Source organism: Pelobates fuscus, chromosome 8, assembly GCF_036172605.1.
Source record: "Pelobates fuscus isolate aPelFus1 chromosome 8, aPelFus1.pri, whole genome shotgun sequence".
NCBI lineage: Eukaryota > Metazoa > Chordata > Amphibia > Anura > Pelobatidae > Pelobates > Pelobates fuscus.
The window spans coordinates 179,648,823-179,676,136 of record NC_086324.1 but is presented as its reverse complement, the minus strand read 5'-3'; the positions used below and the strand labels follow the sequence as shown (position 1 = coordinate 179,676,136).

The 27,314-nt window shown below is 43.6% G+C and overlaps 1 protein-coding gene across 3 annotated transcripts in view; it reads right to left on the bottom strand.

Moving 5' to 3' along the window:
- Nucleotides 1-1,695: 1,695 nt before the first annotated feature.
- The window catches only part of RUSF1 (RUS family member 1), a 60,740-nt gene continuing 35,121 nt past the window's right edge, over nt 1,696-27,314 (bottom strand). For 2 of the 3 annotated variants that reach the window (XM_063429127.1, XM_063429126.1), the window contains exons 6-15: nt 20,340-20,372; nt 17,946-18,051; nt 15,876-15,977; nt 15,716-15,786; nt 13,157-13,341; nt 13,019-13,076; nt 12,190-12,260; nt 10,801-10,899; nt 2,710-2,781; nt 1,696-1,882 (exon numbers count right to left, since the gene is read on the bottom strand). In XM_063429127.1, coding sequence (XP_063285197.1) covers nt 1,794-1,882; nt 2,710-2,781; nt 10,801-10,899; nt 12,190-12,260; nt 13,019-13,076; nt 13,157-13,341; nt 15,716-15,786; nt 15,876-15,977; nt 17,946-18,051; nt 20,340-20,372 — 886 coding nt within the window. In that variant the 3' untranslated portion in view covers nt 1,696-1,793. The remainder of the gene's footprint in view (nt 1,883-2,709; nt 2,782-10,800; nt 10,900-12,189; nt 12,261-13,018; nt 13,077-13,156; nt 13,342-15,715; nt 15,787-15,875; nt 15,978-17,945; nt 18,052-20,339; nt 20,373-27,314) is intronic. The other variant, XM_063429128.1, reaches the window with a different exon arrangement.

The following is a 27,314-nucleotide window of genomic DNA, read 5'->3' as shown; positions in this document are numbered from 1 at the left end:
ACCCAGTAATGCATTGTGAAAGTTGCAGAGATCACTCAGTGGATTCATTGTTCCAGATTCAAGACTCTCTCTATCTCTGCAACATGAGAAGTAACATTTGTTGATTTTGACACACTTTTGACTCTAAAGAAAAAAAAAAAAATGACTTGTTAAATAAAAAGATACCAGCAAGTAGGTGTTTGATGGCCATAATAATGCCTGACCACCTGCCATCGATGGAAAGCCGAGGACCCCAAAAGGAGACCTCGTGAAGCTGAAGAGATCCAAATGCCAAGCTTCCTCAGGATTATTTGCCCATCCTGAGTTTGTGGTGATATTAATATTGACTAAATGATCCGAGTCCACCTACGCTGATGTAGCGTGGGACAGGTTTAATACTACACCCTAGCCAAGGTTATTATGTCAATACACATAATACATGACAAGGTACTCTTGACACACCACATTCATGCTTCAGAACATAAAAAGGAGCACCCCTCTAAAGGGAAAGTTTGATATATATATATATATATATTGATGCCATAGGTGTGCCAAGGGGGGTACCAGATGATTTTGCAGTAAAGGGAAAGTTTGAGTCCATTTTCCCAACCGTCACTGCTAATAATAATAATAATATTTTGATTTGCATTTATTATATCTATTGCAACCAACAACGTTTACCTGTCACCATGACTTGTTGTGCCTATATTCCAGATAACACAGGTCCATATGGTAATGTAAGCTTGTCTATTTATGATGTCCCTCTGAAGAATTCAGAAGACTTTAAGAACCGTTACTTCATAGGGTTTTGTGCCTTTGGGCTAACCTGTCTTCTGAAACTAACTAATAAAGTTTATCTCTTAGAATATTAACATTTCATAGGGGGGACTGATGTAGAATTATTAAAAATCTTTATTGAACTTGTATTGAATTATTGTACTAACTCCATTTTAACTGCATACTGTGAATCCTCCATTTTGTCCTCCTAACCTGACTTCTTCAATCCTCCATTTTGTCCTCATAACCTAACTTGTTCATTTTAAAACTACATTACATGACAGAATTTCCCAGCACATCTAATACAATAGACAAAGACTGTATTCTCTATAAAGATATGATTAACTCAGGAACTGCTGACTTTACTGACTTTCCCCTAACTTGCAACATAGTATAATTTGAAGGCCACGAGAACACAGTAGTAATGAAATGTTCTATTCATAAGAGACCTTGCACCTGGACATGAGGCCCGATATCACTGACTGTGTAAAATGACGCTCAAGCCCCCCTTTCCACCGAGTAAACCTCATGCTGGGAAAGATGGCGCCTGAGCCTTCTGTCCACACCCTTGTCCAGAACAATACCACCTCCCGGTGGGAGGACACCTAGCTGGTCACTCAAATCCCTGAGCCAATTAATAATATTGATGGGTGGACACTGATATAGTCACATAACGTTTAATCCAATTAATGATGTTTATTTGTTATTATCTGATATTCAATGATGATGTCATTTTGCTTTTAAAAAGATCTGCACAACTGTTTTCCAACCAGATTGCATTAAATTTTCTGAAGTGCTTTTAACCTGAACTCCATGTGTCAGTGTGAGCTTACTTCTGCGTATACGCAATTTAATCATCTCAGATTTGGACAGGAACAGATAGTCATTTAAACATATTTGTTTATTTCTAAATTAATCTACATCAGTAACGACACGATGTGATACGTTGGCACTTTATTTAAACGTTTACATAATTTGTCCAGGGAGATATCAGAGCTGCAAGCAGTGGACAGGGGTGTTTCCTAGTCATTCCTCAATCATTGCTCTTTGATCTGATCCCAGTTAACTCTCCAATCGTCAGAGTCCAGCAGATTCCGGTCAGTCACCCAACCCAATACACACAGACCTATGATGGAGCATGAGATAAAGACAGATTAAAACATTTAGAGAAATCACCTGTTGGTTTGTGTAGCTGCTGGAGGAGCACATACAAACCCTGTAATATCTGGAAACACTGCCATATTATTTATTGAAAGGAAGACTATAGGGTCAGGAACACAAACATGTCTTCCTGACCCTATCGTATTAAAACCACTATCTAGCCCTCCCTTGCTCCCGTAAATATAGTAAAAAGCTTCCCTTTACTCCAGTCTGTGGCGGCTGTTGGATCTGCCTCTGATCTGTCTGCTTGGCTGGCATCCTTAGAAGTGATTCTCGGAGCCAGTCACAATGCTTTCCCATAGGATTGGCTGAGACGGTCAAGGCAGATCAGGGGCAGAGCCAGCACAAGCCAAACACAGCTCTGGCCAATCAGCATCTCCTCATAGAGATACATTGAATCAATGAATCTCTATGAGGAAATTTCAGAGTCTGCATGCAGAGGGAGGAGACACTGAATGTCAGTCACACTGTGCAGCACTGCCCCAGGAAGCGCCTTTAGCAGCCATCTGAGGAGTGGCCAGTGGAGGTATCCCAAGGCTGTAATGTAAACACTGCATTTTCTCTGAAAAGACTGTTTACTGCAAAAAGCCTGAAGGGAATTGTTATACTCACCATAAAAGCTGTAGTTGTTCTGCTGACTATAGTGTCCCTTTAACTTCTGAATGTTTTCCTGCCCTCTCCTCTTACTCCCAAGCCAATATTTCTCACTATATGATTATATTGTTTTGGAGAACAAACTCCGGATGGGTCATGTGTCTCTATTCAGACCATCCCCTAATTTGTACACCTTACCGTGATGAAAGTCCGGGAAGATTTGGTCAAGCTGTCTGTGGGTCTCTGTGAGAATGGTGAAACGTTGCGGATCTGTAACACATATTGGAATAGAAGTGAAACCCTAGTCTCGTTCTCCAGACAGGATAGAAAGGGCCTAATGCTATTCACCAAATTAACACCCCGCTACAAGAAATATTACAAAGCTTCCTGGGGCGCAGACATTTAACAACAGCAATCAATTCTAGGAAAATGAAAGGGACACTCTAAGAACCAAAACAACTTTAGTTTATTGAAGCAGTCTGAGTGTATAGATCATGCCCCTGCAGTCTCACTGTTCAATTCACTGCCATTTAGGAGTTAAAATCTCTTATGTTTCTGTTTACGCAGCCTAGACACAGAAAATGGTTTACAACACAGTGTGATTACTTTAAAGATTATGGTTTTCTACTCTTAATTGTAGGCTGCTGCTGGCTCTAGCAGGCTATTAACAGAGCAGGAGATACGAAATTCTAAATAGGGGGAGTTAAAATGTAGACTATTGTTCAGGATGTGTGTAGAGGGGCTGTGTGCGTCTAAGCCAGGGGAGGTGTGGCTTAATTCCTTAAAAAAAAAAATTAAAAAAAATAGGGGGATATTTACTAATCTCAAAATAATTTCCACAATACTAAATACGGTAATATGTGATTTACAAAACAGTAATTAATTATTACAGACAATTCATAATTGTATTACAATACACTAAGGAGCATGTTATGTTTATCTCTTTATTTTATTCCCAATAGCAGCAAACATAAAAAAAAAACAAAAAAAAATGTACAATCCATCCAAACCATCGAACAGGAGGGAATACTCAGGTAACAGCTGGTGACATCACTTGCTCCAACCAATCATCCCTCAGCATAGACTATAAATAACAGCAATTTAAACAGTCATCTCTAAGGGTGATGGGTCTGTGTGTGAGAACGAAAGCATGTAATGCGTTTGTGTAGGATAACGAAAGCGTACGATGGGTCTGTGTGGGATAAGGGAAGCGTGTGATGTGTATGATTATTACAGCATGGGTGGTGTGTCTGTGTGGGATAAGGATAGCGTGTGAGGTGTATGATTATTACAGCATGGGTGGTGTGTCTGTGTGGGATAAGGGAAGGGTGTGATGTGTATGATTATTACAGCATGGGTGGTGTGTCTGTGTGGGATAAGGGAAGCGTGTGAGGTGTATGATTATTACAGCATGGGTGGTGTGTCTGTGTGGGATAAGGGAAGGGTGTGATGTGTATGATTATTACAGCATGGGTGGTGTGTCTGTATGGGATAAGGGAAGCGTGTGAGGTGTATGATTATTACAGCATGGGTGGTGTGTCTGTATGGGATAAGGGAAGCGTGTGATGTGTATGATTATTACAGCATGGGTGGTGTGTCTGTATGGGATAAGGGAAGCGTGTGATGTGTATGATTATTACAGCATGGGTGGTGTGTCTGTGTGGGATAAGGGAAGGGTGTGATGTGTATGATTATTACAGCATGGGTGGTGTGTCTGTATGGGATAAGGGAAGGGTGTGATGTGTATGATTATTACAGCATGGGTGGTGTGTCTGTATGGGATAAGGGAAGGGTGTGATGTGTATGATTATTACAGCATGGGTGGTGTGTCTGTATGGGATAAGGGAAGGGTGTGATGTGTAGGATTATTACAGCATGGGTGGTGTGTCTGTGTGGGATAAGGGAAGCGTGTGATGTGTATGATTATTACAGCATGGGTGGTGTGTCTGTGTGGGATAAGGGAAGGGTGTGATGTGTATGATTATTACAGCATGGGTGGTGTGTCTGTATGGGATAAGGGAAGCGTGTGAGGTGTATGATTATTACAGCATGGGTGGTGTGTCTGTGTGGGATAAGGGAAGCGTGTGAGGTGTATGATTATTACAGCATGGGTGGTGTGTCTGTGTGGGATAAGGGAAGCGTGTGATGTGTATGATTATTACAGCATGGGTGGTGTGTCTGTATGGGATAAGGGAAGCGTGTGATGTGTATGATTATTACAGCATGGGTGGTGTGTCTGTGTGGGATAAGGGAAGCGTGTGATGTGTATGATTATTACAGCATGGGTGGTGTGTCTGTATGGGATAAGGGAAGTGTGTGATGTGTATGATTATTACAGCATGGGTGGTGTGTCTGTGTGGGATAAGGGAAGCGTGTGAGGTGTATGATTATTACAGCATGGGTGGTGTGTCTGTGTGGGATAAGGGAAGTGTGTGATGTGTATGATTATTACAGCATGGGTGGTGTGTCTGTGTGGGATAAGGGAAGCGTGTGAGGTGTATGATTATTACAGCATGGGTGGTGTGTCTGTGTGGGATAAGGGAAGCGTGTGAGGTGTATGATTATTACAGCATGGGTGGTGTGTCTGTGTGGGATAAGGGAAGGGTGTGATGTGTATGATTATTACAGCATGGGTGGTGTGTCTGTGTGGGATAAGGGAAGCGTGCGATGTGTATGATTATTACAGCATGGGTGGTGTCTCTAAATGGGATAAGGGAAGTGTGTGATGTGTATGATTATTACAGCATGGGTGGTGTGTCTGTGTGGGATAAGGGAAGCGTGTGAGGTGTATGATTATTACAGCATGGGAGGTGTGTCTGTGTGGGATAAGGGAAGCGTGTGAGGTGTATGATTATTACAGCATGGGTGGTGTGTCTGTGTGGGATAAGGGAAGGGTGTGATGTGTATGATTATTACAGCATGGGTGGTGTGTCTGTGTGGGATAAGGGAAGCGTGCGATGTGTATGATTATTACAGCATGGGTGGTGTCTCTAAATGGGATAAGGGAAGTGTATGATGTGTATGATTATTACAGCATGGGTGGTGTGTCTGTGTGGGATAAGGGAAGGGTGTGATGTGTATGATTATTACAGCATGGGTGGTGTGTCTGTGTGGAATAAGGGAAGGGTGTGATGTGAATGATTATTACAGCATGGGTGGTGTGTGTGTGGGATAAGGGAAGCGTGTGAGGTGTATGATTATTACAGCATGGGTGGTGTGTCTGTGTGGGATAAGGGAAGGGTGTGATGTGTATGATTATTACAGCATGGGTGGTGTGTCTGTGTGGGATAAGGGAAGGGTGTGATGTGAATGATTATTACAGCATGGGTGGTGTGTCTGTGTGGGATAAGGGAAGCGTGTGAGGTGTATGATTATTACAGCATGGGTGGTGTGTCTGTATGGGATAAGGGAAGGGTGTGATGTGTATGATTATTACAGCATGGGTGGTGTGTCTGTGTGGGATAAGGGAAGCGTGTGATGTGTATGATTATTACAGCATGGGTGGTGTGTCTGTATGGGATAAGGGAAGCGTGTGATGTGTATGATTATTACAGCATGGGTGGTGTGTCTGTATGGGATAAGGGAAGCGTGTGATGTGTATGATTATTAAAGCATGGGTGGTGTGTCTGTGTGGGATAAGGGAAGTGTGTCATGTGTATGATTATTACAGCATGGGTGGTGTGTCTGTGTGGGATAAGGGAAGGGTGTGATGTGAATGATTATTACAGCATGGGTGGTGTGTGTGTGTGGGATAAGGGAAGCGTGTGAGGTGTATGATTATTACAGCATGGGTGGTGTGTCTGTATGGGATAAGGGAAGGGTGTGATGTGTATGATTATTACAGCATGGGTGGTGTGTCTGTGTGGGATAAGGGAAGCGTGTGATGTGTATGATTATTACAGCATGGGTGGTGTGTCTGTGTGGGATAAGGGAAGCGTGTGATGTGTATGATTATTAAAGCATGGGTGGTGTGTCTGTGTGGGATAAGGGAAGTGTGTCATGTGTATGATTATTACAGCATGGGTGGTGTGTCTGTATGGGATAAGGGAAGGGTGTGATGTGTATGATTATTACAGCATGGGTGGTGTGTCTGTGTGGGATAAGGGAAGCGTGTGAGGTGTATGATTATTACAGCATGGGTGGTGTGTCTGTGTGGGATAAGGGAAGCGTGTGATGTGTATGATTATTACAGCATGGGTGGTGTGTCTGTATGGGATAAGGGAAGGGTGTGATGTGTATGATTATTACAGCATGGGTGGTGTGTCTGTATGGGATAAGGGAAGCGTGTGATGTGTATGATTATTACAGCATGGGTGGTGTGTCTGTATGGGATAAGGGAAGCGTGTGATGTGTATGATTATTACAGCATGGGTGGTGTGTCTGTGTGGGATAAGGGAAGGGTGTGATGTGTATGATTCTTACAGCATGGGTGGTGTGTCTGTGTGGGATAAGGGAAGCGTGTGAGGTGTATGATTATTACAGCATGGGTGGTGTGTCTGTGTGGGATAAGGGAAGCGTGTGATGTGTATGATTATTACAGAATGGGTGGTGTGTCTGTATGGGATAAGGGAAGCGTGTGATGTGTATGATTATTACAGCATGGGTGGTGTGTCTGTATGGGATAAGGGAAGCGTGTGATGTGTATGATTATTACAGAATGGGTGGTGTGTCTGTGTGGGATAAGGGAAGCGTGTGAGGTGTATGATTATTACAGCATGGGTGGTGTGTCTGTATGGGATAAGGGAAGCGTGTGATGTGTATGATTATTACAGAATGGGTGGTGTGTCTGTGTGGGATAAGGGAAGCGTGTGATGTGTAGGATTATTACAGCATGGGTGGTGTGTCTGTGTGGGATAAGGGAAGGGTGTGATGTGTAGGATTATTACAGCATGGGTGGTGTGTCTGTATGGGATAAGGGAAGCGTGTGAGGTGTAGGATTATTACAGCATGGGTGGTGTGTCTGTGTGGGATAAGGGAAGGGTGTGATGTGTATGATTATTAAAGCATGGGTGGTGTGTCTGTGTGGGATAAGGGAAGTGTGTGATGTGTATGATTATTACAGCATGGGTGGTGTGTCTGTGGGATAAGGGAAGCGTGTGATGTGTATTATTATTACAGCATGGGTGGTGTGTCTGTGTGGGATAAGGGAAGCGTGTGATGTGTATGATTATTAAAGCATGGGTGGTGTGTCTGTATGGGATAAGGGAAGGGTGTGATGTGTATGATTATTACAGCATGGGTGGTGTGTCTGTGGGATAAGGGAAGCGTGTGAGGTGTATGATTATTACAGCATGGGTGGTGTGTCTGTGTGGGATAAGGGAAGCGTGTGATGTGTAGGATTATTTTTTTTTTTTTTAAATTCTTTATTTTTGCGTGCACAAGACTTATACATGGTGCAACATATGCATCGTTTGAGAGGGTAACAGGCTTTAACATTGGGTAAATAATGCATTTGATAAGTTTTAGCACAATTTTTTTTTTGTTTAGTATAACATGCGTAAGATCCTAGGTCGAGGTTGGGGTCGTATAAGGGTTTAGTCGTGCAATTCGTCTGCGGGTGCGGTACCTAGGTCGTGGGTCAGTGTCGGAGGCGTGACCCTATAGGTGTTAGAAAGTAGTTGCGTGGAGGTGCGTAGTGGTGCTAGGGCCCGTGTGGGTGCACTGGGTGTCGTTTTGTCGGTCAGGTAGTCTGGTGAGTGGTACAGGTGCTCATTTCTACTTTCTGAAGTGGCCTGGTCGTCTAGTTCCACTGGAGACCACTCGTGAGAGGTGGTGGCCCTAACCTAGGGGCTGTCGGGGGGGGGGGGGGGGGTAGGTTTTGGCTTAGGCTATGGCTTGTGGTCTGGTAATGAGGCATCGCGCCAGTGTCACCGGCTATCTCCTCTAACTTGCGGTAAACGGGTAGTAACGTAAACTTCAGCATTGTATTGCGGGGAAGGTGGGGAGAATACAGGTTGTGTTAGGCAAGGCATATGGGTATTGCCGTTGAGCGGGCATGGGTAAGAGACCTCTCTCCCCCTGTCCGTCAGGTGGCTTGCGTGTCCATTCTCTGCCCTCTTGGCACAAACGTTTCCGAGACATCTGGATTCCAGACGTGGGGAGTGCCCGGGTTGGGCAAGTTTTGTAGGCCCAATTTTGCAAGCAGTGTAGGGGCCTCAGTCCCTGAGGTGAGTTTATGGGTGGTCCCCTGGTGGGTGATGAGCAAGGAGCGAGGGCTTCCCCATCTATATGGTATCCCCGCTGTGCGTAGGTGGCCGGTTAGTTCTGTCAGCGACTTTCTCCACTGGAGGGTGGCCTTGGATAAGTCCTGATAAAAAGTTAATTGGGCTTCCTCGAAGTCAAGCGGGGTCTTACCCCTGATTGCGCTCATGATGTGCCCCTTGTCTTGGGGTAGGATGCAACGGACGATGACGTCTCCGGCTAGCGTTGCTGCGGCTCTGAGAGGCGTGGGTAGGCGGTAAATCCCTGCAAAGGCGAGTTTCTTTGTTACTGCAGTAGGGAGTAATGATTGTGTGAGTCGCCTCACGTAATGCTGGAGATCCTCTTTGCTCACTGATGCCGGGATGCCTCTAATTTTGATGTGGTTGCGCCGGTTTTTATCCTCCTGCGCCACCACTTGTATTGCTAAGTGTTGCTGGCCGTGTTGTAGTTGGTGGAACGAGTCTTGTAGCGTAGAGATTTCTCCCTGTATTGTTTTGACTTGGTTTTCAGTGGTTGTCACTTTTTCTGTGATCTGTTGCATGCTAATTTTGAGCGCAGGTAGGTCTGCTGCCAGCAGGCGTTGTATATCCTGCAGCATAGTTTGCATCTGCTGCAGGTCCTGCTTGGTGGCTGGGTCTGCTGTTCCCTGTGGGGGTATGGGTTTAGTGGTTGTGATCTGTATGGGCTGTGGGGTTCTCTGAGTGTCCCCCTGAGTGGTTTGTGCAGGTGAGGTGTCTGCCTGTGGGGGGTCTGAGCCCTGGTCGGGCGCCATTTTGGCTGGGGCTTGTTTCTGTAGCAGTGCCCCTATATCAGGCTGTGCTGTGGCAGTACCTTGGTGTGGTCTTTGTGATCTGCGCCCCATCTCCTCATGGGATTGGTCAGGGTCCTGTGGATGATCGTTGCTTGGGTCTCCCAGGCTCTCTCCGCCCCACAAGTACTCCAGGCCGCGGTAGTTTGGCGTGTAGTAGGCCCGGATTTTCGTTTTGGGCTTTGCCTGCCTCGGATTGTACTTAAATGGCATCGGGCGATGCAGAATGATCTCCCCCGGGCAATGCAAGTATTTATTTGCGTGGATGGCATGTAGTTTCGGTGATGTTTGACGGATTCAGTTTGAGTCGCCCAGAGCTGCTAGAAATGGCGTCCGTCTCGCTCCGCCGGTAAGCCCCGCCCCCGTGTAGGATTATTAAAGCATGGGTGGTGTGTCTGTATGGGATAAGGGAAGGGTGTGATGTGTATGATTATTAAAGCATGGGTGGTGTGTCTGTGTGGGATAAGGGAAGCGTGTGATGTGTAGGATTATTACAGCATGGGTGGTGTGTCTGTATGGGATAAGGGAAGCGTGTGATGTGTATGATTATTACAGAATGGGTGGTGTGTCTGTATGGGATAAGGGAAGCGTGTGAGGTGTATGATTATTACAGCATGGGTGGTGTGTCTGTGTGGGATAAGGGAAGCGTGTGATGTGTATGATTATTACAGAATGGGTGGTGTGTCTGTGTGGGATAAGGGAAGCGTGTGAGGTGTATGATTATTACAGCATGGGTGGTGTGTCTGTGTGGGATAAGGGAAGCGTGTGAGGTGTATGATTATTACAGCATGGGTGGTGTGTCTGTGTGGGATAAGGGAAGCGTGTGATGTGTATGATTATTAAAGCATGGGTGGTGTGTCTGTGTGGGATAAGGGAAGCGTGTGATGTGTATGATTATTACAGCATGGGTGGTGTGTCTGTGTGGGATAAGGGAAGCGTGTGATGTGTATGATTATTACAGCATGGGTGGTGTGTCTGTGTGGGATAAGGGAAGCGTGTGATGTGTATGATTATTAAAGCATGGGTGGTGTGTCTGTATGGGATAAGGGAAGCGTGTGATGTGTATGATTATTAAAGCATGGGTGGTGTGTCTGTGTGGGATAAGGGAAGGGTGTGATGTGTATGATTATTACAGCATGGGTGGTGTGTCTGAGTGGGATAAGGGAAGTGTGTGATGTGTATGATTATTACAGCATGGGTGGTGTGTCTGTGTGGGATGGATCTGTGTAATGATAGCAGTGTTAAGATTTTGAGTGATTAAAGGAGTGTGGCAGTAAGACCTGTGCTCCTGGTCTTCCGATGGAGAATCTCAGCATGGACAGTAGCTCTGATCATATCAATGCTGCGTGCTTGCTCGTGTAATACCACAGCCAGGTTGCCTGCAAATAAAAGAATAAAGTGTCTTTCTAAATGGAGTCTACACTAGAGATCTGATACAAATTAGACATTCAGGGTCAAAATGCAGAGTACGCTTCAAGGATATCTCACATCAGAGCTTTTTAACTTTATAAGTAAATACCATGTAAGTCATAGATTTGTTTACAGACTGTAAGGAGCACGGTAGCCAGCTATAGAAGTTATGGTGCCGGACGGTCCCTGGCACCACCATACATTGAGGAGTCAAATTGATTTTGCATGCTTTGACACTTATACTTTCAATGATTGATAACCAGGGTTGATGAAAATGTATATTGCTATCAAGGAATCAGAAACTCCACTTAAGTGATATTACAGAAGAACAAAGGCACCGCAATGTTTCTTGTTGTATTAATATGTTAAGTCCAGCCATTCTAAAGCTCGGTAATACGTCTTTCAGATCCACCTTTTGTGGGTTTCCTCTTTCCTGCGTGTTGGGATACGACTCCTGTGAATTCTGCCGCCAGACTGATTTTCCTCTCTTGTCGGTTCTCTCACACCTCACCCCTCTGTCAGTCCTTACATTGGCTTCCTGTATCCTTTAGGAGTCAATTCAAAGTGCTAACCCATACATTTAAAGCACTGAACAATTCTAGCCCCTCATATCTCTTCACTGATCCATAGGTATGCCCCTCCTTGTTCCCTCCGCTCTGCCCGTGACCTTCTCCTGACCGCTGCTCGCACCCGTACGGCCAACTCGCGCTTGCAGGACTTCTCGCGGGCGGCTCCCTTCCTATGGAATAGCCTGCCTACTGCCATCAGACTCTCCCCTAGTCTTCAATCATTTAAAACCCATCTCTTTAGGAAAGCTTATGGTCTCCCAGAGTAACCGCTACCTCACATACCTGTCCCTTGCTCTCTCCTATAGAGCAGTGCTTTACTCTCTCCTCCAGCTCTGCGTCACTCACACCTTTTTTGATTGATATTTCCTGTCCTAACGGGTCTTATTCCCCACCTCCTATAGACTGTAAGCTCGTTTGAGCAGGGCCCTCTTCCACCTATTGTTCCTGTAAGTTTTCTTGTAATTGTCCTATTTACATCCCCCCTCTCATAATATTGTAAATCGCTACGGGACCTGTTGGCGCTTTATAAATGGCGATAATAATAATAATAATAATAATAATAATTGTTAAGGTCATACAATCTTATTCTAGGATATTGAACGAGTCCTCGATATTTCTGTGGAAAAGACGTTAATAATAACTAAACTCAACATTGTCTTTGCAGGATTGATGATCTTACTGAATTCTCACCTGTGTCTGCTCTCCAACCCAGCAAATAACGAGAATGGTTCCCATTCATTAACTTGTCCATCTGAGACACACTGAGAGACAAAGAATTAATAAAAAAAAATGTCACATGGAGGAACAGAATTTTATAGACAGACAGACAGACAGTAACACCGACAGCAAGACAGCAAGACAGAGACAATTATGTAGACAGCCAGAGAGAGACAGTGACAAAGACAGCACTGAGGGACAGAGACAGTTACACAGACAGCCAGAGAGAGACAGTGACACAGACAGCACTGAGGGACAGAGACAGTTATGTAGACAGCCAGAGAGAGACAGTGACAAAGACAGCACTGAGGGACAGAGACAGTTATACAGACAGAGAAAGAGTGGCAGTACTCAGTAACACTGACAGCACTGAGGGACAGAGACAATTATGTAGACAGCCAGAGAGAGACAGTGACAAGGACAGCACTGAGTGACAGAGACAGTTATACAGACAGAGAAAGAGTGGCAGTAACACTGACAGCACTGAGGGACAGAGACAATTATGTAGACAGCCAGACAGAGACAGTGACACAGACAGCACTGAGGGACAGAGACAGTCATACAGAGAGAGAAAGAGTGGCAGTAACACTGACAGCACTGAGGGACAGAGACAATTATATAGACAGCCAGAGAGAGACAGCAACACTGAAATCACTGAGGGGCAGAGAAAATGATTTAGGTAGGCTGAGACAGTGACACAGACAGCAAAAGATAATGAGGGACAGAGACAGGGAAAAAGCAAAGCTGACTGACATACACAACAGTAACACGGGAAAAATTAGACCACAGTGAACTGCTTTACCTGGTGACCAGAGACTTTAAAGGCACACCAAGATTGACAGTGACCTGAAAACCTAAGCCTGTCACAGAGAAATGAGGCGTTACATCTCTTTAAATGACACAATTACCCTCAATGTATTATAATTCACTCCAAAATCACCTGGTAGGAGAGGTTCCTGGGGATTGGCTTCAGCAGGACTCAGAATCCGCCCCTCTCTCAGGTAATAATCAAGCACAATGCTGAGCCTCGATTGGTTGAGGGTTTCCATGACAATGGAGCTGACAGCTCGATAATTTGCATAGAGATGAAGCAAGGTCAGGAGGAGGAAGATGAGGTATGTGACCCTATTAAGCATCAGAGAGTCAATTAAACATTCAAAGCCAGGGCATCAGTCTCTATATACATAGAAAAAACAATGCAATCACGGCTTCACTGTTTTGAAAATGTACAGCAAAAGAGGATTGGATAGGTTTGGAGGATTTCTTATAAACACAAATATTGATCAAGAACACAAATAGTAACTAACGAATAGAATGTAAAGGCTGCACTAGGACCGACCTCTGAGGAACGCCTCTGGTAACTAATGAATAGAATGTAAAGGCTGCACTAGGACCGACCTCTGAGGAACGCCTCTGGTAACTAATGAATAGAATGTAAAGACTGCACTAGGACCGACCTCTGAGGAACGCCTCTGGTAACTAACGAATAGAATGTAAAGGCTGCACTAGGACCGACCTCTGAGGAACGCCTCTGGTAACTAACGAATAGAATGTAAAGACTGCACTAGGACCGACCTCTGAGGAACGCCTCTGGTAACTAACGAATAGAATGTAAAGGCTGCACTAGGACCGACCTCTGAGGAACGCCTCTGGTAACTAATGAATAGAATGTAAAGGCTGCACTAGGACCGACCTCTGAGGAACGCCTCTGGTAACTAATGAATAGAATGTAAAGGCTGCACTAGGACCGACCTCTGAGGAACGCCTCTGGTAACTAACGAATAGAATGTAAAAAAAGAGGAGGGAGGAAACCGCGCCCTAAATATATACAGATGTGTATATATATATATATATATATATATATATATATATATATATATATATATATATATATATATATATACGTACACAGAAGTAGTAATTATGGTCTCTTGTGCAGTTGACCTCAAAGAAAACAAAACATAAAATGATAATAGTGAAGTATGTCAGGTATAGTGGGTGCGTGGATAGATATCAGGAATAATCCACACTCACATTGCCCAGAGCTAACTTAGAGCTCAGCTGTTTACACGCCTGGACGGAACAATCCCCGTCTAAGGATATGTAGATATCTTGACAGTCTCAGGTAGGCGATATGTAGAAAAATAAGAAAATCCAGATGGTGCAGTATGTACTGATAAAATATATAAATAGATAATAAAATATCGTACTCACATTTGTTAGAGCAGAACTTGCTCTAGTTTCAATGGCATAGGTGGTATAGTCCCCACCAAGGAACAAGATGGTAACCAGGAGAAAAAAAATAATAAAATCCAAGTGTAGTACAAAGGATAAGGATAATTTATTTAACACAAATATATTAAAAAATTAAAAATATATGTATAAAGTCTATAAAAGTCCACTTGACGCGATTCACCTGTAAAAAGGCTTCCTCAGAAGTGTGGAAAATGTCCTGGTCCCATTCGTTTATATCAGAGTCCTAATAATGATGATTTCTTCCTGGTTTGTGTAATTGTAATTTCCTGTAACCAACGGTGGAACGCACGCGTCATACCGGAAGTGACGCGGCGTGATGGATCCGTTGTTAAATCTGTGTTCCATATATGGAACGCATACAGAACTACTAAAGTAATGTTGCGTTCCATTGGAGTGATAAAAGGAAAATACATCTTAACATAAGTATATACTTCTTGTGGTGAGCCGATTGCAAGTTCTTTCGGAATCGTCCTAGACGTTAACTTGTGTCGCCCCGGAAGTGACGCAGCATCAGGGGCCGTGATTAAAGTATACATTTTTCCCCAAGTTTTGGATTTACCCCAGATATGATGGTAGCCCTGATCTAGGTGAGAAACATACTAAAAAAATCACCCAAATCGGACAAGGGGTTCGGGAGTTATGGAGGGCTAAAGATTTGACCGACCGCACGGGCAAAGTTCACACATCAAAAGTCCCGAAAGTCAATGCCATCCAGTGTTAATTTAACGTTCGGATGAATCCCCTGGTTCGTGGGATTTATCCGACCGAACGGCGGGCCGATCGTGGGTTTTAATCGGTCTTTTCGGTATCCCTGGAGGTCTTAGCGGTGTTTGGTTAGTCAAGTGTCCGATTTGAGTTCCAGACACTCGACGACCAAACACCGCTATTCGTGCGTTTAAGATGGCCGCCGCCACGTGTTCGGCATATGAACGGCGGCCACACACGAACCCTATTTAACACTGGCAACATTGTTTCATTCTGTTAATGAGCGGCACACAACCACACCGGGGTGGTCCCTCATTCGGTAGTTTTAATCGTTTCCCGAACAGGACAGAGTTATGGTTCGGGAAACGATTGCCTGGGGCATATATACATACAATACCGATACGGCCATTTTAAAAGTCCCGAACATAGCCTATTTGTAGCAGGACAGTTCTTTCCCAGTCTGTTAGTGGCTAGTTTTCCCACACAGGATACACTAAACACAATAATATAATGATGCTCCCAATTCCTTCATATTTACCAAAGACTATCTGACACCAGGGGTACAAGAAACAGACTGATCAATAGGCCAGCAAGGTTAACCAAAGTCTCCTGAGAAAAAAAAAAATACACATTTCAGAAGGTGTGAAATCATAGCATAAAACATTACCTAACTGAGAAACAAGGTTATAACTCCTAACCTGGCTTCCATCCTTAGCGCACACATCAGCCATGTTGTCCCGCCTGGCCTGGTGGACAGTGAGAGCAGCACGTGTGGCACCTCCTGCCACTCCCACAATGCACTGCAAGAAATAAATACTTTGAAAGATAACATTCTGGAGGATTATTAACCTATGTGTCTCTGATTATACAGTTACACTACATTACACACACACTGCTGTATTACACTACACCTCCCTAGCACACATGTGAGTCACTTGGCACACACAGATGGTCAACAAGCACACTTTGACACACACAAGTGGATAATGCACATATCCCATACAAACAACCCGTGGTTAACACACATCCCCGACACACACGAGTGGTTAACGCACGCACCCCGATGGTTAACGCACTCTCCCCTGACACACACCGATGGTTAACGCACTCTCCCCTGACACACACCGATGGTTAACGCACTCTCCCCTGACACACACCGATGGTTAACGCACTCTCCCCTGACACACACCGATGGTTAACGCACTCTCCCCTGACACACACCGATGGTTAACGCACTCTCCCCTGACACACACCGATGGTTAACGCACTCTTCCCTGACACACACCGATGGTTAACGCACTCTCCCCTGACACACACCGATGGTTAACGCACTCTCCCCTGACACACACCGATGGTTAACGCACTCTCCCCTGACACACACCGATGGTCAACGCACTCTCCCCTGACACACACCGATGGTCAACGCACTCTCCCCTGACACACACCGATGGTCAACGCACTCTCCCCTGACACACACCGATGGTTAACGCACTCTCCCCTGACACACACCGATGGTTAACGCACTCTCCCCTGCCACACACCGATGGTTAACGCACTCTCCCCTGACACACACCGATGGTTAACGCACTCTCCCCTGACACACACCGATGGTTAACGCACTCTCCCCTGACACACACCGATGGTTAACGCACTCTCCCCTGACACACACCGATGGTTAACGCACTCTCCCCTGACACACACCGATGGTTAACGCACTCTCCCCTGACACACACCGATGGTTAACGCACTCTCCCCTGACACACACCGATGGTGAACGCACTCTCCCCTGCCACACACCGATGGTGAACGCACTCTCCCCTGCCACACACCGATGGTTAACGCACTCTCCCCTGCCACACACCGATGGTTAACGCACTCTCCCCTGACACACACCGATGGTTAACGCACTCTCCCCTGCCACACACTGATGGTTAACGCACTCTCCCCTGACACACACCGATGGTTAATGCACTCTCCTCTGACACACACCGATGGATAACGCACTCTCCTCTGACACACACCGATGGTTAACGCACTCTCCCCTGACGCACACCGATGGTTAACGCACTCGCCCCTGACACACACTGATGGTTAACGCACTCTCCCCTGACACACACTGATGGTTAACGCACTCTCCTCTGACGCACACCGATGGTTAACGCACTCTCCCCTGACACACACCGATGGTTAATGCACTCTCCCCTGACACACACCGATGGTTAACGCACTCTCCCCTGACACACACCGATGGTTAACGCACTCTCCCCTGCCACACACTGATGGTTAACGCACTCTCCCCTGACACACACCGATGGTTAATGCACTCTCCTCTGACACACACCGATGGATAATGCACTCTCCTCTGACACACACCGATGGTTAACGCACTCTCCTCTGACGCACACCGATGGTTAACGCACTCTCCCCTGACGCACACCGATGGTTAACGCACTCTCCCCTGACACACACTGATGGTTAACGCACTCTCCTCTGACGCACACCGATGGTTAACGCACTCTCCCCTGACACACACCGATGGTTAATGCACTCTCCCCTGACACACACTGATGGTTAACACACTCTCCCCTGACACACACCAATGGTTAACGCACTCTCCTCTGACGCACACCGATGGTTAACGCACTCTCCCCTGACACACACAGATGAGGTTTGCAGATATACTTGACGCACAGGACACGCAGACAACCCTGATGCAGAGTGTTGGGGAAAGCACACCATTCACACGCAGACAGGGAATGTTGTGCTACCTTGAATACACCCGCAGCACACACTATCAATGTAAACCACAATGGGAAGACAGGTGCCAGTATCTCCATAAAGATTGCAATGTCATTTAGGAGGTCAGCAAAGAGTCTAAATAAAGCAGAAAAAAAGATTAATAACATAGTGAATATAAAAATGTAACAGTATGTACATTGTTAATAAAAAATGTTTTGTACACAGAATCCTACAAACACACACAGAGCATTCAGGAGACACAAAGTGTGTACACACAATCCTACTCAGAGTACTCAGGAAACAAATTGTGTACACACAATACTACAGATGCTTGGAGCATACATACATTCATGCAGACACACGGAGTGTACACAAGCATTTCTATCAACATATACAGAGTAATTAAAGTGAGAATTCAAAGAGAATTTAAAATTTATGTTCAGATTAGCTGACCTGAAAGCAGAGTTCATGCAGACCTAGGCACACCTCCTCTGGCTGTGACTCACCCAACCTTCCTGAACACTTCCTATAAAGGAAGATCTCCCTTTATTGCACATTCTGTTTAATGTAGAATTTCTTATCTGCAGCACTGTTAATGGATTGCTAGACTTTGCAGAAATATACAGAGCAGAAGACAAGAACTTCTAAAGCAAGTTACAACTGTTTGAAAATGAAACCATTTTGTTTTTATGCAGGCTGCGTCAGTCACAGCCAGGGGAGGTATGGCTAGGGCTGCGTAAACGGAAACAAAGTGAGTCACAGCCAGGGGAGGTGTGGCTAGGGCTGCGTAAACAGAAACAAAGTGAGTCACAGCCAGGGGAGGTGTGGCTAGGGCTGCGTAAACGGAAACAAAGTGAGTCACAGCCAGGGGAGGTGTGGCTAGGGCTGCGTAAACGGAAACAAAGTGAGTCACAGCCAGGGGAGGTGTGGCTATGGCTGCGTAAACGGAAACAAAGTGAGTCACAGCCAGGGGAGGTGTGGCTAGGGCTGCGTAAACGGAAACAAAGTGAGTCACAGCCAGGGGAGGTGTGGCTAGGGCTGCATAAACAGAAACAAAGTGAGTCACAGCCAGGGGAGGTGTGGCTAGGGCTGCGTAAACGGAAACAAAGTGAGTCACAGCCAGGGAAGGTATGGCTAGGGCTGCGTAAACAGAAACAAAGTGAGTCACAGCCAGGGAAGGTATGGCTAGGGCTGCGTAAACGGAAACAAAGTGAGTCACAGCCAGGGGAGGTGTGGCTAGGGCTGCGTAAACAGAAACAAAGTGAGTCACAGCCAGGGGAGGTGTGGCTAGGGCTGCGTAAACGGAAACAAAGTGAGTCACAGCCAGGGGAGGTGTGGCTAGGGCTGCGTAAACGGAAACAAAGTGAGTCACAGCCAGGGGAGGTGTAGCTAGGGCTGCGTAAACAGAAACAAAGTGAGTCACAGCCAGGGGAGGTGTGGCTAGGGCTGCGTAAACGGAAACAAAGTGAGTCACAGCCAGGGGAGGTGTGGCTAGGGCTGCGTAAACGGAAACAAAGTGAGTCACAGCCAGGGGAGGTGTGGCTAGGGCTGCGTAAACAGAAACAAAGTGAGTCACAGCCAGGGGAGGTGTGGCTAGGGCTGCGTAAACTGAAACAAAGTGAGTCACATCCAGGGGAGGTGTGGCTAGGGCTGTGTAAACAGAAACAAAATGAGTCACAGCCAGGGGAGGTGTGGCTAGGGCTGCGTAAACAGAAACAAAGTGAGTCACAGCCAGGGGAGGTGTGGCTAGGGCTGCGTAAACGGAAACAAAGTGAGTCACAGCCAGGGGAGGTGTGGCTAGGGCTGCGTAAACAGAAACAAAGTGAGTCACAGCCAGGGGAGGTGTGGCTAGGGCTGCGTAAACGGAAACAAAGTGAGTCACAGCCAGGGGAGGTGTGGCTAGGGCTGCGTAAACAGAAACAAAGTGAGTCACAGCCAGGGGAGGTGTGGCTAGGGCTGCGTAAACGGAAACAAAGTGAGTCACAGCCAGGGGAGGTGTGGCTAGGGCTGCGTAAACGGAAACAAAGTGAGTCACAGCCAGGGGAGGTGTGGCTAGGGCTGCGTAAACGGAAACAACGTGAGTCACAGCCAGGGGAGGTGTGGCTAGGGCTGCGTAAACGGAAACAAAGTGAGTCACAGCCAGGTGAGGTATGGCTAGGGCTGCGTAAACAGAAACAAACATGATTTAACTCCTAAATGGCATTGAATTGAGCAGTGAGACTAGAGGGGCATGATCTCTACACCAAAACAGCTTAATTAAATTGAATCAAGTTGTTCTGGTGGCTAAAGTATCCCTTTAAAATTTAAAATCTACTTTGGCTTCTCACTTTTGTGGATAACCCTGAGTACTCAAAGGACGTGAGTCACTAGAGATAGAGAGAGGGGGAGCGAAAGATAAAGACATCCTTCTCACAAGTAGTTACCTCCATCTTTTCGCATCACAGTCAAGTCGACTGCTACATAAAAAAAAATAAAAAATAAAAAAAATATTAACCAAGTGAGATAGGTTTCTTTCTATGCTGTATGTACAGGAAGCTCAACAACAATATATATAATGTGACAATTACAACTTAATGTAAAAAAGAAATATATAAATAAATAATGGGATAATCAATTTGCTCCTCTAGATTACCAGACAGACACTGCCCCCAAAAAAATAAGAAAGAGAAAGAAGAAGCTCAGAAGAAGGCATTAGAGACAATTTGGAGTTTATATTTTACCGATTATCAAATAAACAACTAGTGATTTAAAAGCTTTAGAAATTTTTAATAACATGTTAAGTTATGATTACGAACTCCAGGAATTGGATAACAGGATAAAGAAGGAACCACCAGCATCCTAAAATTACATAAAATTGACAATATAAGGTGGGAGCGATAGGCATGTAACAGGAACATTATTTAAAACCCAAGTACTAAATGAAGATCACACACACTGTAGCTTAAATCACTTTTACAATCTATATTAGCTACCAAGAAAGATTAAAGGATCTTAACATGTATAGCTTGGAGGAAAGACGAGACAGGGGGGATATGATAGAAACATTTAAATACATAAAGGGAATCAACACAGTAAAGGAGGAGACTATATTTAAAAGAAGAAAAACTACCAAAACAAGAGGACATAGTCTTAATTAGAGGGACAAAGGTTTAAAAATAATATCAGGAAGTATTACTTTACTGAGAGGGTAGTGGATGCAGGGAATAGCCTTCCAGCTGAAGTGGTAGAGGTTAACACAGTAAAGGAGTTTAAGCATGCGTGGGAGAGGCATAAGGCTATCCTAACTATAGCCTTATGCCTCTCCCACGCATTAAAGTATTTAGAAAATTGGGCAGACTAGATGGGCCGAATGGTTCTTATCTGCCGTCACATTCTTAGTTTCAGCTTACAAGGAAAACATACTCTCAAAGAAAATTTAGAATATCTTTACAATCAACATTCAATTATCCCATTTTTATTTTTTTTTACGTAAATTATATAAAAATCCAACAGACAGCGGATCGTTGGTCTAGGGGGCATGATTCTTGCTTAGTGTGCGAAAGGTCCCAGGTTCAAATCCGGATTGAGCCTTAAAAATGCTTTCATTCTCTTTTGGGTTCAGATCAACGATGGCACGTCTGCTCGTCGATAGCCGGGAAGGTGCAGCATTTAGATGAGTAGTTGGCCTAAGCGTCTGTGTGGCAGGTCATGCACTGGAGGAGAAAATCCGATGGAGAGGAGCTGATTCCCAGCATGCTTTCCTGGAGGCGACCTACTATAACGCTCAGCAGCCGAACAACGGATAGCTGTGGACCAGGAAGAGGAGGGACTAAGAATGGAGAGCAAACAGGAGGAGTGAGGACATGGCCATGGCCACGGCCCTCAAGGCTAACACCGAACAGCGTTCAGGGCTCTTCACTCATCTATGTGTGCCGCATACTGGTGCCGCAAGGAAGCCAATTGGGAGGTCATTCCAGAAGAAGCCTGTTTTCTATGGGCTGTTTTTAGTAACCCTTTTAGAATCATTCTGTGAGGTAAATTGTCTACTATAATTATTTGCTGTTGTGGAGTCTGGTAAACAGTAGAGAGAGGTTGCTAACAGCTTCTATAAATTGCGTTCCAGAAAGCGGCTAAAATCAGCTAAATTTTCTACATAGTGAATGTACAAACCAGGGAAATATAGAACAAGCAATACGAAGTGCAAACCTTTTGCTATTCTGGAGATTGGTGTTTTTTGTGCTGGCTTATACCTCCATTGTAAATCTCGCACCTAAACCCTTCAGGGATTACTCCTAGTTACTTTTTACATTTATTGGTAAAATAAAAAGTGCTCAGAAAGCTTCACAAAACCCACAAGAAGGAAGAAAGAAGAAAGAAGAAAAAGGAAGGGAAAAATAAATGGAATATCCCCATTGCGGAGAAGATTACAGATGTAATCTAAGACTCTTGCTATAATTTATTTTATTTTTTTCTTGAAAAAAATGAAAATCTCTGGCCACTGCGACTAAACTTTCTAATGAATACGGACTCAGTAAATAAAGACTACCAAACCTGAAAAGCACGTGTCTGGATTATTTTCTATCAATTCAAATGAGAATTTATTGGATAAGGAAAAGTTAGATACCTCTATAACAATGACAGAAGCAGGTCTAGATAAAGAGGAGAGCTCAGAAAGCATGGAAGAATTTACGAGACGGTCCGTTTCAAACACTAGCCTAGACGGTCACTAGCCTAGACGGAGCTCAGAAAGCATGAAAGAATTTACGAGACGGTCCGTTTCAAACACTAGCCTAGACAGTCACTAGCCTAGAGGGAGCTCAGAAAGCATGAAAGAATTTACGAGATGGTCCGTTTCAAACCCTAGCCTAGACGGTCCGTTTCAAACACTAAAGAAATAAATAAAAATTCAAGAAATAATAACGTAGCAGAACATTTTTCTTTCTTATATTGGGCAAGATAATTTCAATGCTACTGTCAAAATCAAACAAAATCAATGGATTTCAAAATAAATGATTTAGAAAATAGATCAAGAAGATCAAAGGTTAGATTTAGATTTTAGAAGATGTATATGACGCTAATCTAAAATCCTATGTTAAAGGTTCCTGAAGGAGCTTTCACTGGAGACGATACGTTTGGAGATAGGACTGAAAGAATACATTGTTTATAGAAACCTAAAGGATGCATTTTGAAGAGAATTTACCTCGAACAAACAGAGAATATTCATCAACAAATCCCAAATTTTAAAATATGTTAATATTACAAGAGCTTTCTTTTCAAACAAGATGATGATGTAACTCATTTTCTACAGTCGCATTTTCTTTAAAAACAATAGAATAAAAAAAATTCAAATAGGGTTTCCCAGATACCCTTAAAGACTTCTGGCATGGACAAATTGTTTTAGCAGATAAAAATTAGCTCTAAGAGTGATAAAACAAACTACATGGAAACTAGACTTCTTTGATTTATGGAGAATAATACGCCCACCTGCAAATGAACATACCCATCTATCGGTTATCCACCTCTCTTACTCCAAGATAGACATCTTTTGGGACGACAACTCTACTTGGAGAAATTGGTTAATTGCTGGATTAGGGATAACACATGGTCAGATCTTAGTCTTGTTTTTCTGGAGTTGAGAAATATCCAAGAAAAGAAGTAGATCTACTTGGAAATGAAATAGTTTCTTACTAAAAGACAAAACTAATTAAACCATTGTTAAGTAGATAAAACATTTGTTTGAAGATAATAATCCAAATGAAACATAGTGGACTTTTATATCAGTGATGAGGGGCTATTTTATTAAACTGAAGGCGGATATAAACAAACAATGTGGTTCACTCCTGGAGAGGACTGCAGGTCAAAACAAGAAGTGGTTTTATCAGAGTCCATACAGACGTTCAAACAGCTACTAGATGCATACTCGCAAAGACAGAATATTCAAGGATATAATCTTTCAATGTAGGGTAATAACTGCTTGATCCAAGGATAAATCTGACTGCCATTCTGGGGTCAAGAAGGAATTCTTTGAAGTGCTTCAAACTGTTTTTTTTTTGCCTTCTTTTGGATCAACAGCAAAAAAACAAATGTGAGGAAGGTTGAACTTGATGGACGCTATGTAACTATGTAAACTCCTTCCCACCAACGATGGGCCTTTGCATGGAATTGGGTTCTTATTTTGAAAGGCAGCTACACATGGGTCATTTGGACTACTTTCCCTCCTGGTTTGGGTGTGCAAGGTTGGGAAAAATGTATTATTGGCATAAATCACAATATGCAAATTAGGATATTGTAAAAACTGACAAGTTGCATCTGTATATCTCGGTTTTCTCATAGACTGGGAAGTTGTAATGTGGAGTAATTCATTTTCTGCTTGTTCTTCACATTAATATTTGTAGTGTATATTTTTATGGGTTTCACCACATGCTTAAGGACTAGTCTGCAAAGGCTATCCTTGTTCATAATCAAGTTTTGCATACTAGTTCCTTTTGGAATGGTATCTCATGTGTCTAATTTGTTGAGGGATCCTAATAACAGTCTTCTGACCTGTTGGCTGGCTGTACGGTCCCTGTAGCTTGGGACAAGTACAAATAGAGAACTAGGCCTGAAGCCACACGTGCCTTTATAAAGGGAAGAGCTATTAACAGTGCAGGCAGAGGAGTGGATACCTGCCTGGGAAAAAGATCTGCAGCAGAATAGGCAGAGGGGACAATACCTGCCACTAAGGAGAAAGCTGCAGCCTGGTCAGGTGGAGGAGCTCCAGAGTAACCCCAGTCAAGGTGCTGAAGCATTCCAGGGTCCCTGAAAGTGGCTTGGAAGAGACTTGGAGGTATTCGGTCGGAGTATGATGGCTCCATCACATCACTAACCATGCTTTAAAACAACGGGAAAATGTAGGAAGATTTTGGATCGGAAGGACATATTTTATCAACTCATACCTAAATGGCCATATTTGTTTCAAATGCTCCCTCTCAAAATCTCCAACAACTGGTTAAAAATGTTCCAACAAAGTTTTACTATTTATATTTGGAAGGGAAAATTACAGAGACTGAAGATCTCGCTGTTGTCCCAGAAAAAAGAAAATGTAATTTAATTTCCTAATACCAAGTATAGTTATAACACCAAAAGGTGACCATAAGATAATAGTAAAAGAAAATATTTAATGATAAAATACAAAAGGTGGCTATTCGATAAAATGAATTACAAATAACATAATAATACAACATCAGCTGTCTCTTAAAACCTTAGTTCTAAATAGATAAAGACAAATGAATCACAATTCGAATTAGCAACATTCAGGGTACTAATGGTACAAACAACCAGAACCAGAATGAAACAAAGTATTGGGTTAGAAATGTGACATTAAGATCAATAAAATTCAATGAGAAAATAGTAGAGGAGTAAAGTAACAGATAGACATTCCAGGTTCTAATGCTAGGGTGTAGCAGGTAGAGGTGTCGATCTGAAGTGTATTGATATATAATGTTGGATAATTATGTTGCTATTTGTAATTCATTTTATCGAATAGCCACCTTTTGTATTTTATCATTAAATATTTTCTTTTACTATTATCTTATAGACACCTTTTGTTGTTAGGAGCGCTCACACCATATTTTTATTTTTTCTGTTTATATTAGTCGCTCGTGCATTGTGTGAAGCTGCCGTATATCGAAATATTGTCACTTATTTTATTTAATTTTTTTTGATGACCTATACATCTTTACATCTTTTTCTATAGTTATTACACCAGTATAATCACACACAATATATATATATATATATATATATATATATATATATATATATATATATATATATATATATATATATATATATATATATATATACAGGGAGTGCAGAATTATTAGGCAAGTTGTATTTTTGAGGATTAATTTTATTATTGAACAACAACCATGCTCTCAATGAACCCAAAAAACTCATTAATATCAAAGCTGAATATTTTTGGAAGTAGTTTTTAGTTTGTTTTTAGTTATAGCTATTTTAGGGGGATATCTGTGTGTGCAGGTGACTATTACTGTGCATAATTATTAGGCAACTTAACAAAAAACAAATGTATACCCATTTCAATTATTTATTTTTACCAGTGAAACCAATATAACATCTCAACATTCACAAATATACATTTCTGACATTCAAAAACATAACAAAAACAAATCAGTGACCAATATAGCCACCTTTCTTTGCAAGGACACTCAAAAGCCTGCCATCCATGGATTCTGTCAGTGTTTTGATCTGTTCACCATCAACATTGCGTGCAGCAGCAACCACAGCCTCCCAGACACTGTTCAGAGAGGTGTACTGTTTTCCCTCCTTGTAAATCTCACATTTGATGATGGACCACAGGTTCTCAATGGGGTTCAGATCAGGTGAACAAGGAGGCCATGTCATTAGATTTTCTTCTTTTATACCCTTTCTTGCCAGCCACGCTGTGGAGTACTTGGACGCGTGTGATGGAGCATTCTTCTGCATGAAAATCATGTTTTTCTTGAAGGATGCAGACTTCTTCCTGTACCACTGCTTGAAGAAGGTGTCTTCCAGAAACTGGCAGTAGGACTGGGAGTTGAGCTTGACTCCATCCTCAACCCGAAAAGGCCCCACAAGCTCATCTTTGATGTGACCAGCCCAAACCAGTACTCCACCTCCACCTTGCTGGCGTCTGAGTCGGACTGGAGCTCTCTGCCCTTTACCAATCCATCCATCTGGCCCATCAAGACTCACTCTCATTTCATCAGTCCATAAAACCTTAGAAAAATCAGTCTTGAGATATTTCTTGGCCCAGTCTTGACGTTTCAGCTTGTGTGTCTTGTTCGGTGGTGGTCGTCTTTCAGCCTTTCTTACCTTGGCCATGTCTCTGAGTATTGCACACCTTGTGCTTTTGGGCACTCCAGTGATGTTGCAGCTCTGAAATATGGCCAAACTGGTGGCAAGTGGCATCTTGGCAGCTGCACGCTTGACTTTTCTCAGTTCATGGGCAGTTATTTTGCGCCTTGGTTTCTCCACACGCTTCTTGCGACCCTGTTGACTATTTTTAATGAAACGCTTGATTGTTCGATGATCACGCTTCAGAAGCTTTGCAATTTTAAGAGTGCTGCATCCCTCTGCAAGATATCTCACTATTTTTGAGTTTTCTGAGCCTGTCAAGTCCTTCTTTTGACCCATTTTGCCAAAGGAAAGGAAGTTGCCTAATAATTACGCACACCTGATATAGGGTGTTGATGTCATTAGACCACACCCCTTCTCATTACAGAGATGCACATCACCTAATATGCTTAATTGGTAGTAGGCTTTCGAGCCTATACAGCTTGGAGTAAGACAACATGCATAAAGAGGATGATGTGGTCAAAATACTAATTTGCCTAATAATTCTGCACTCCCTGTATATATATATATATATATATATA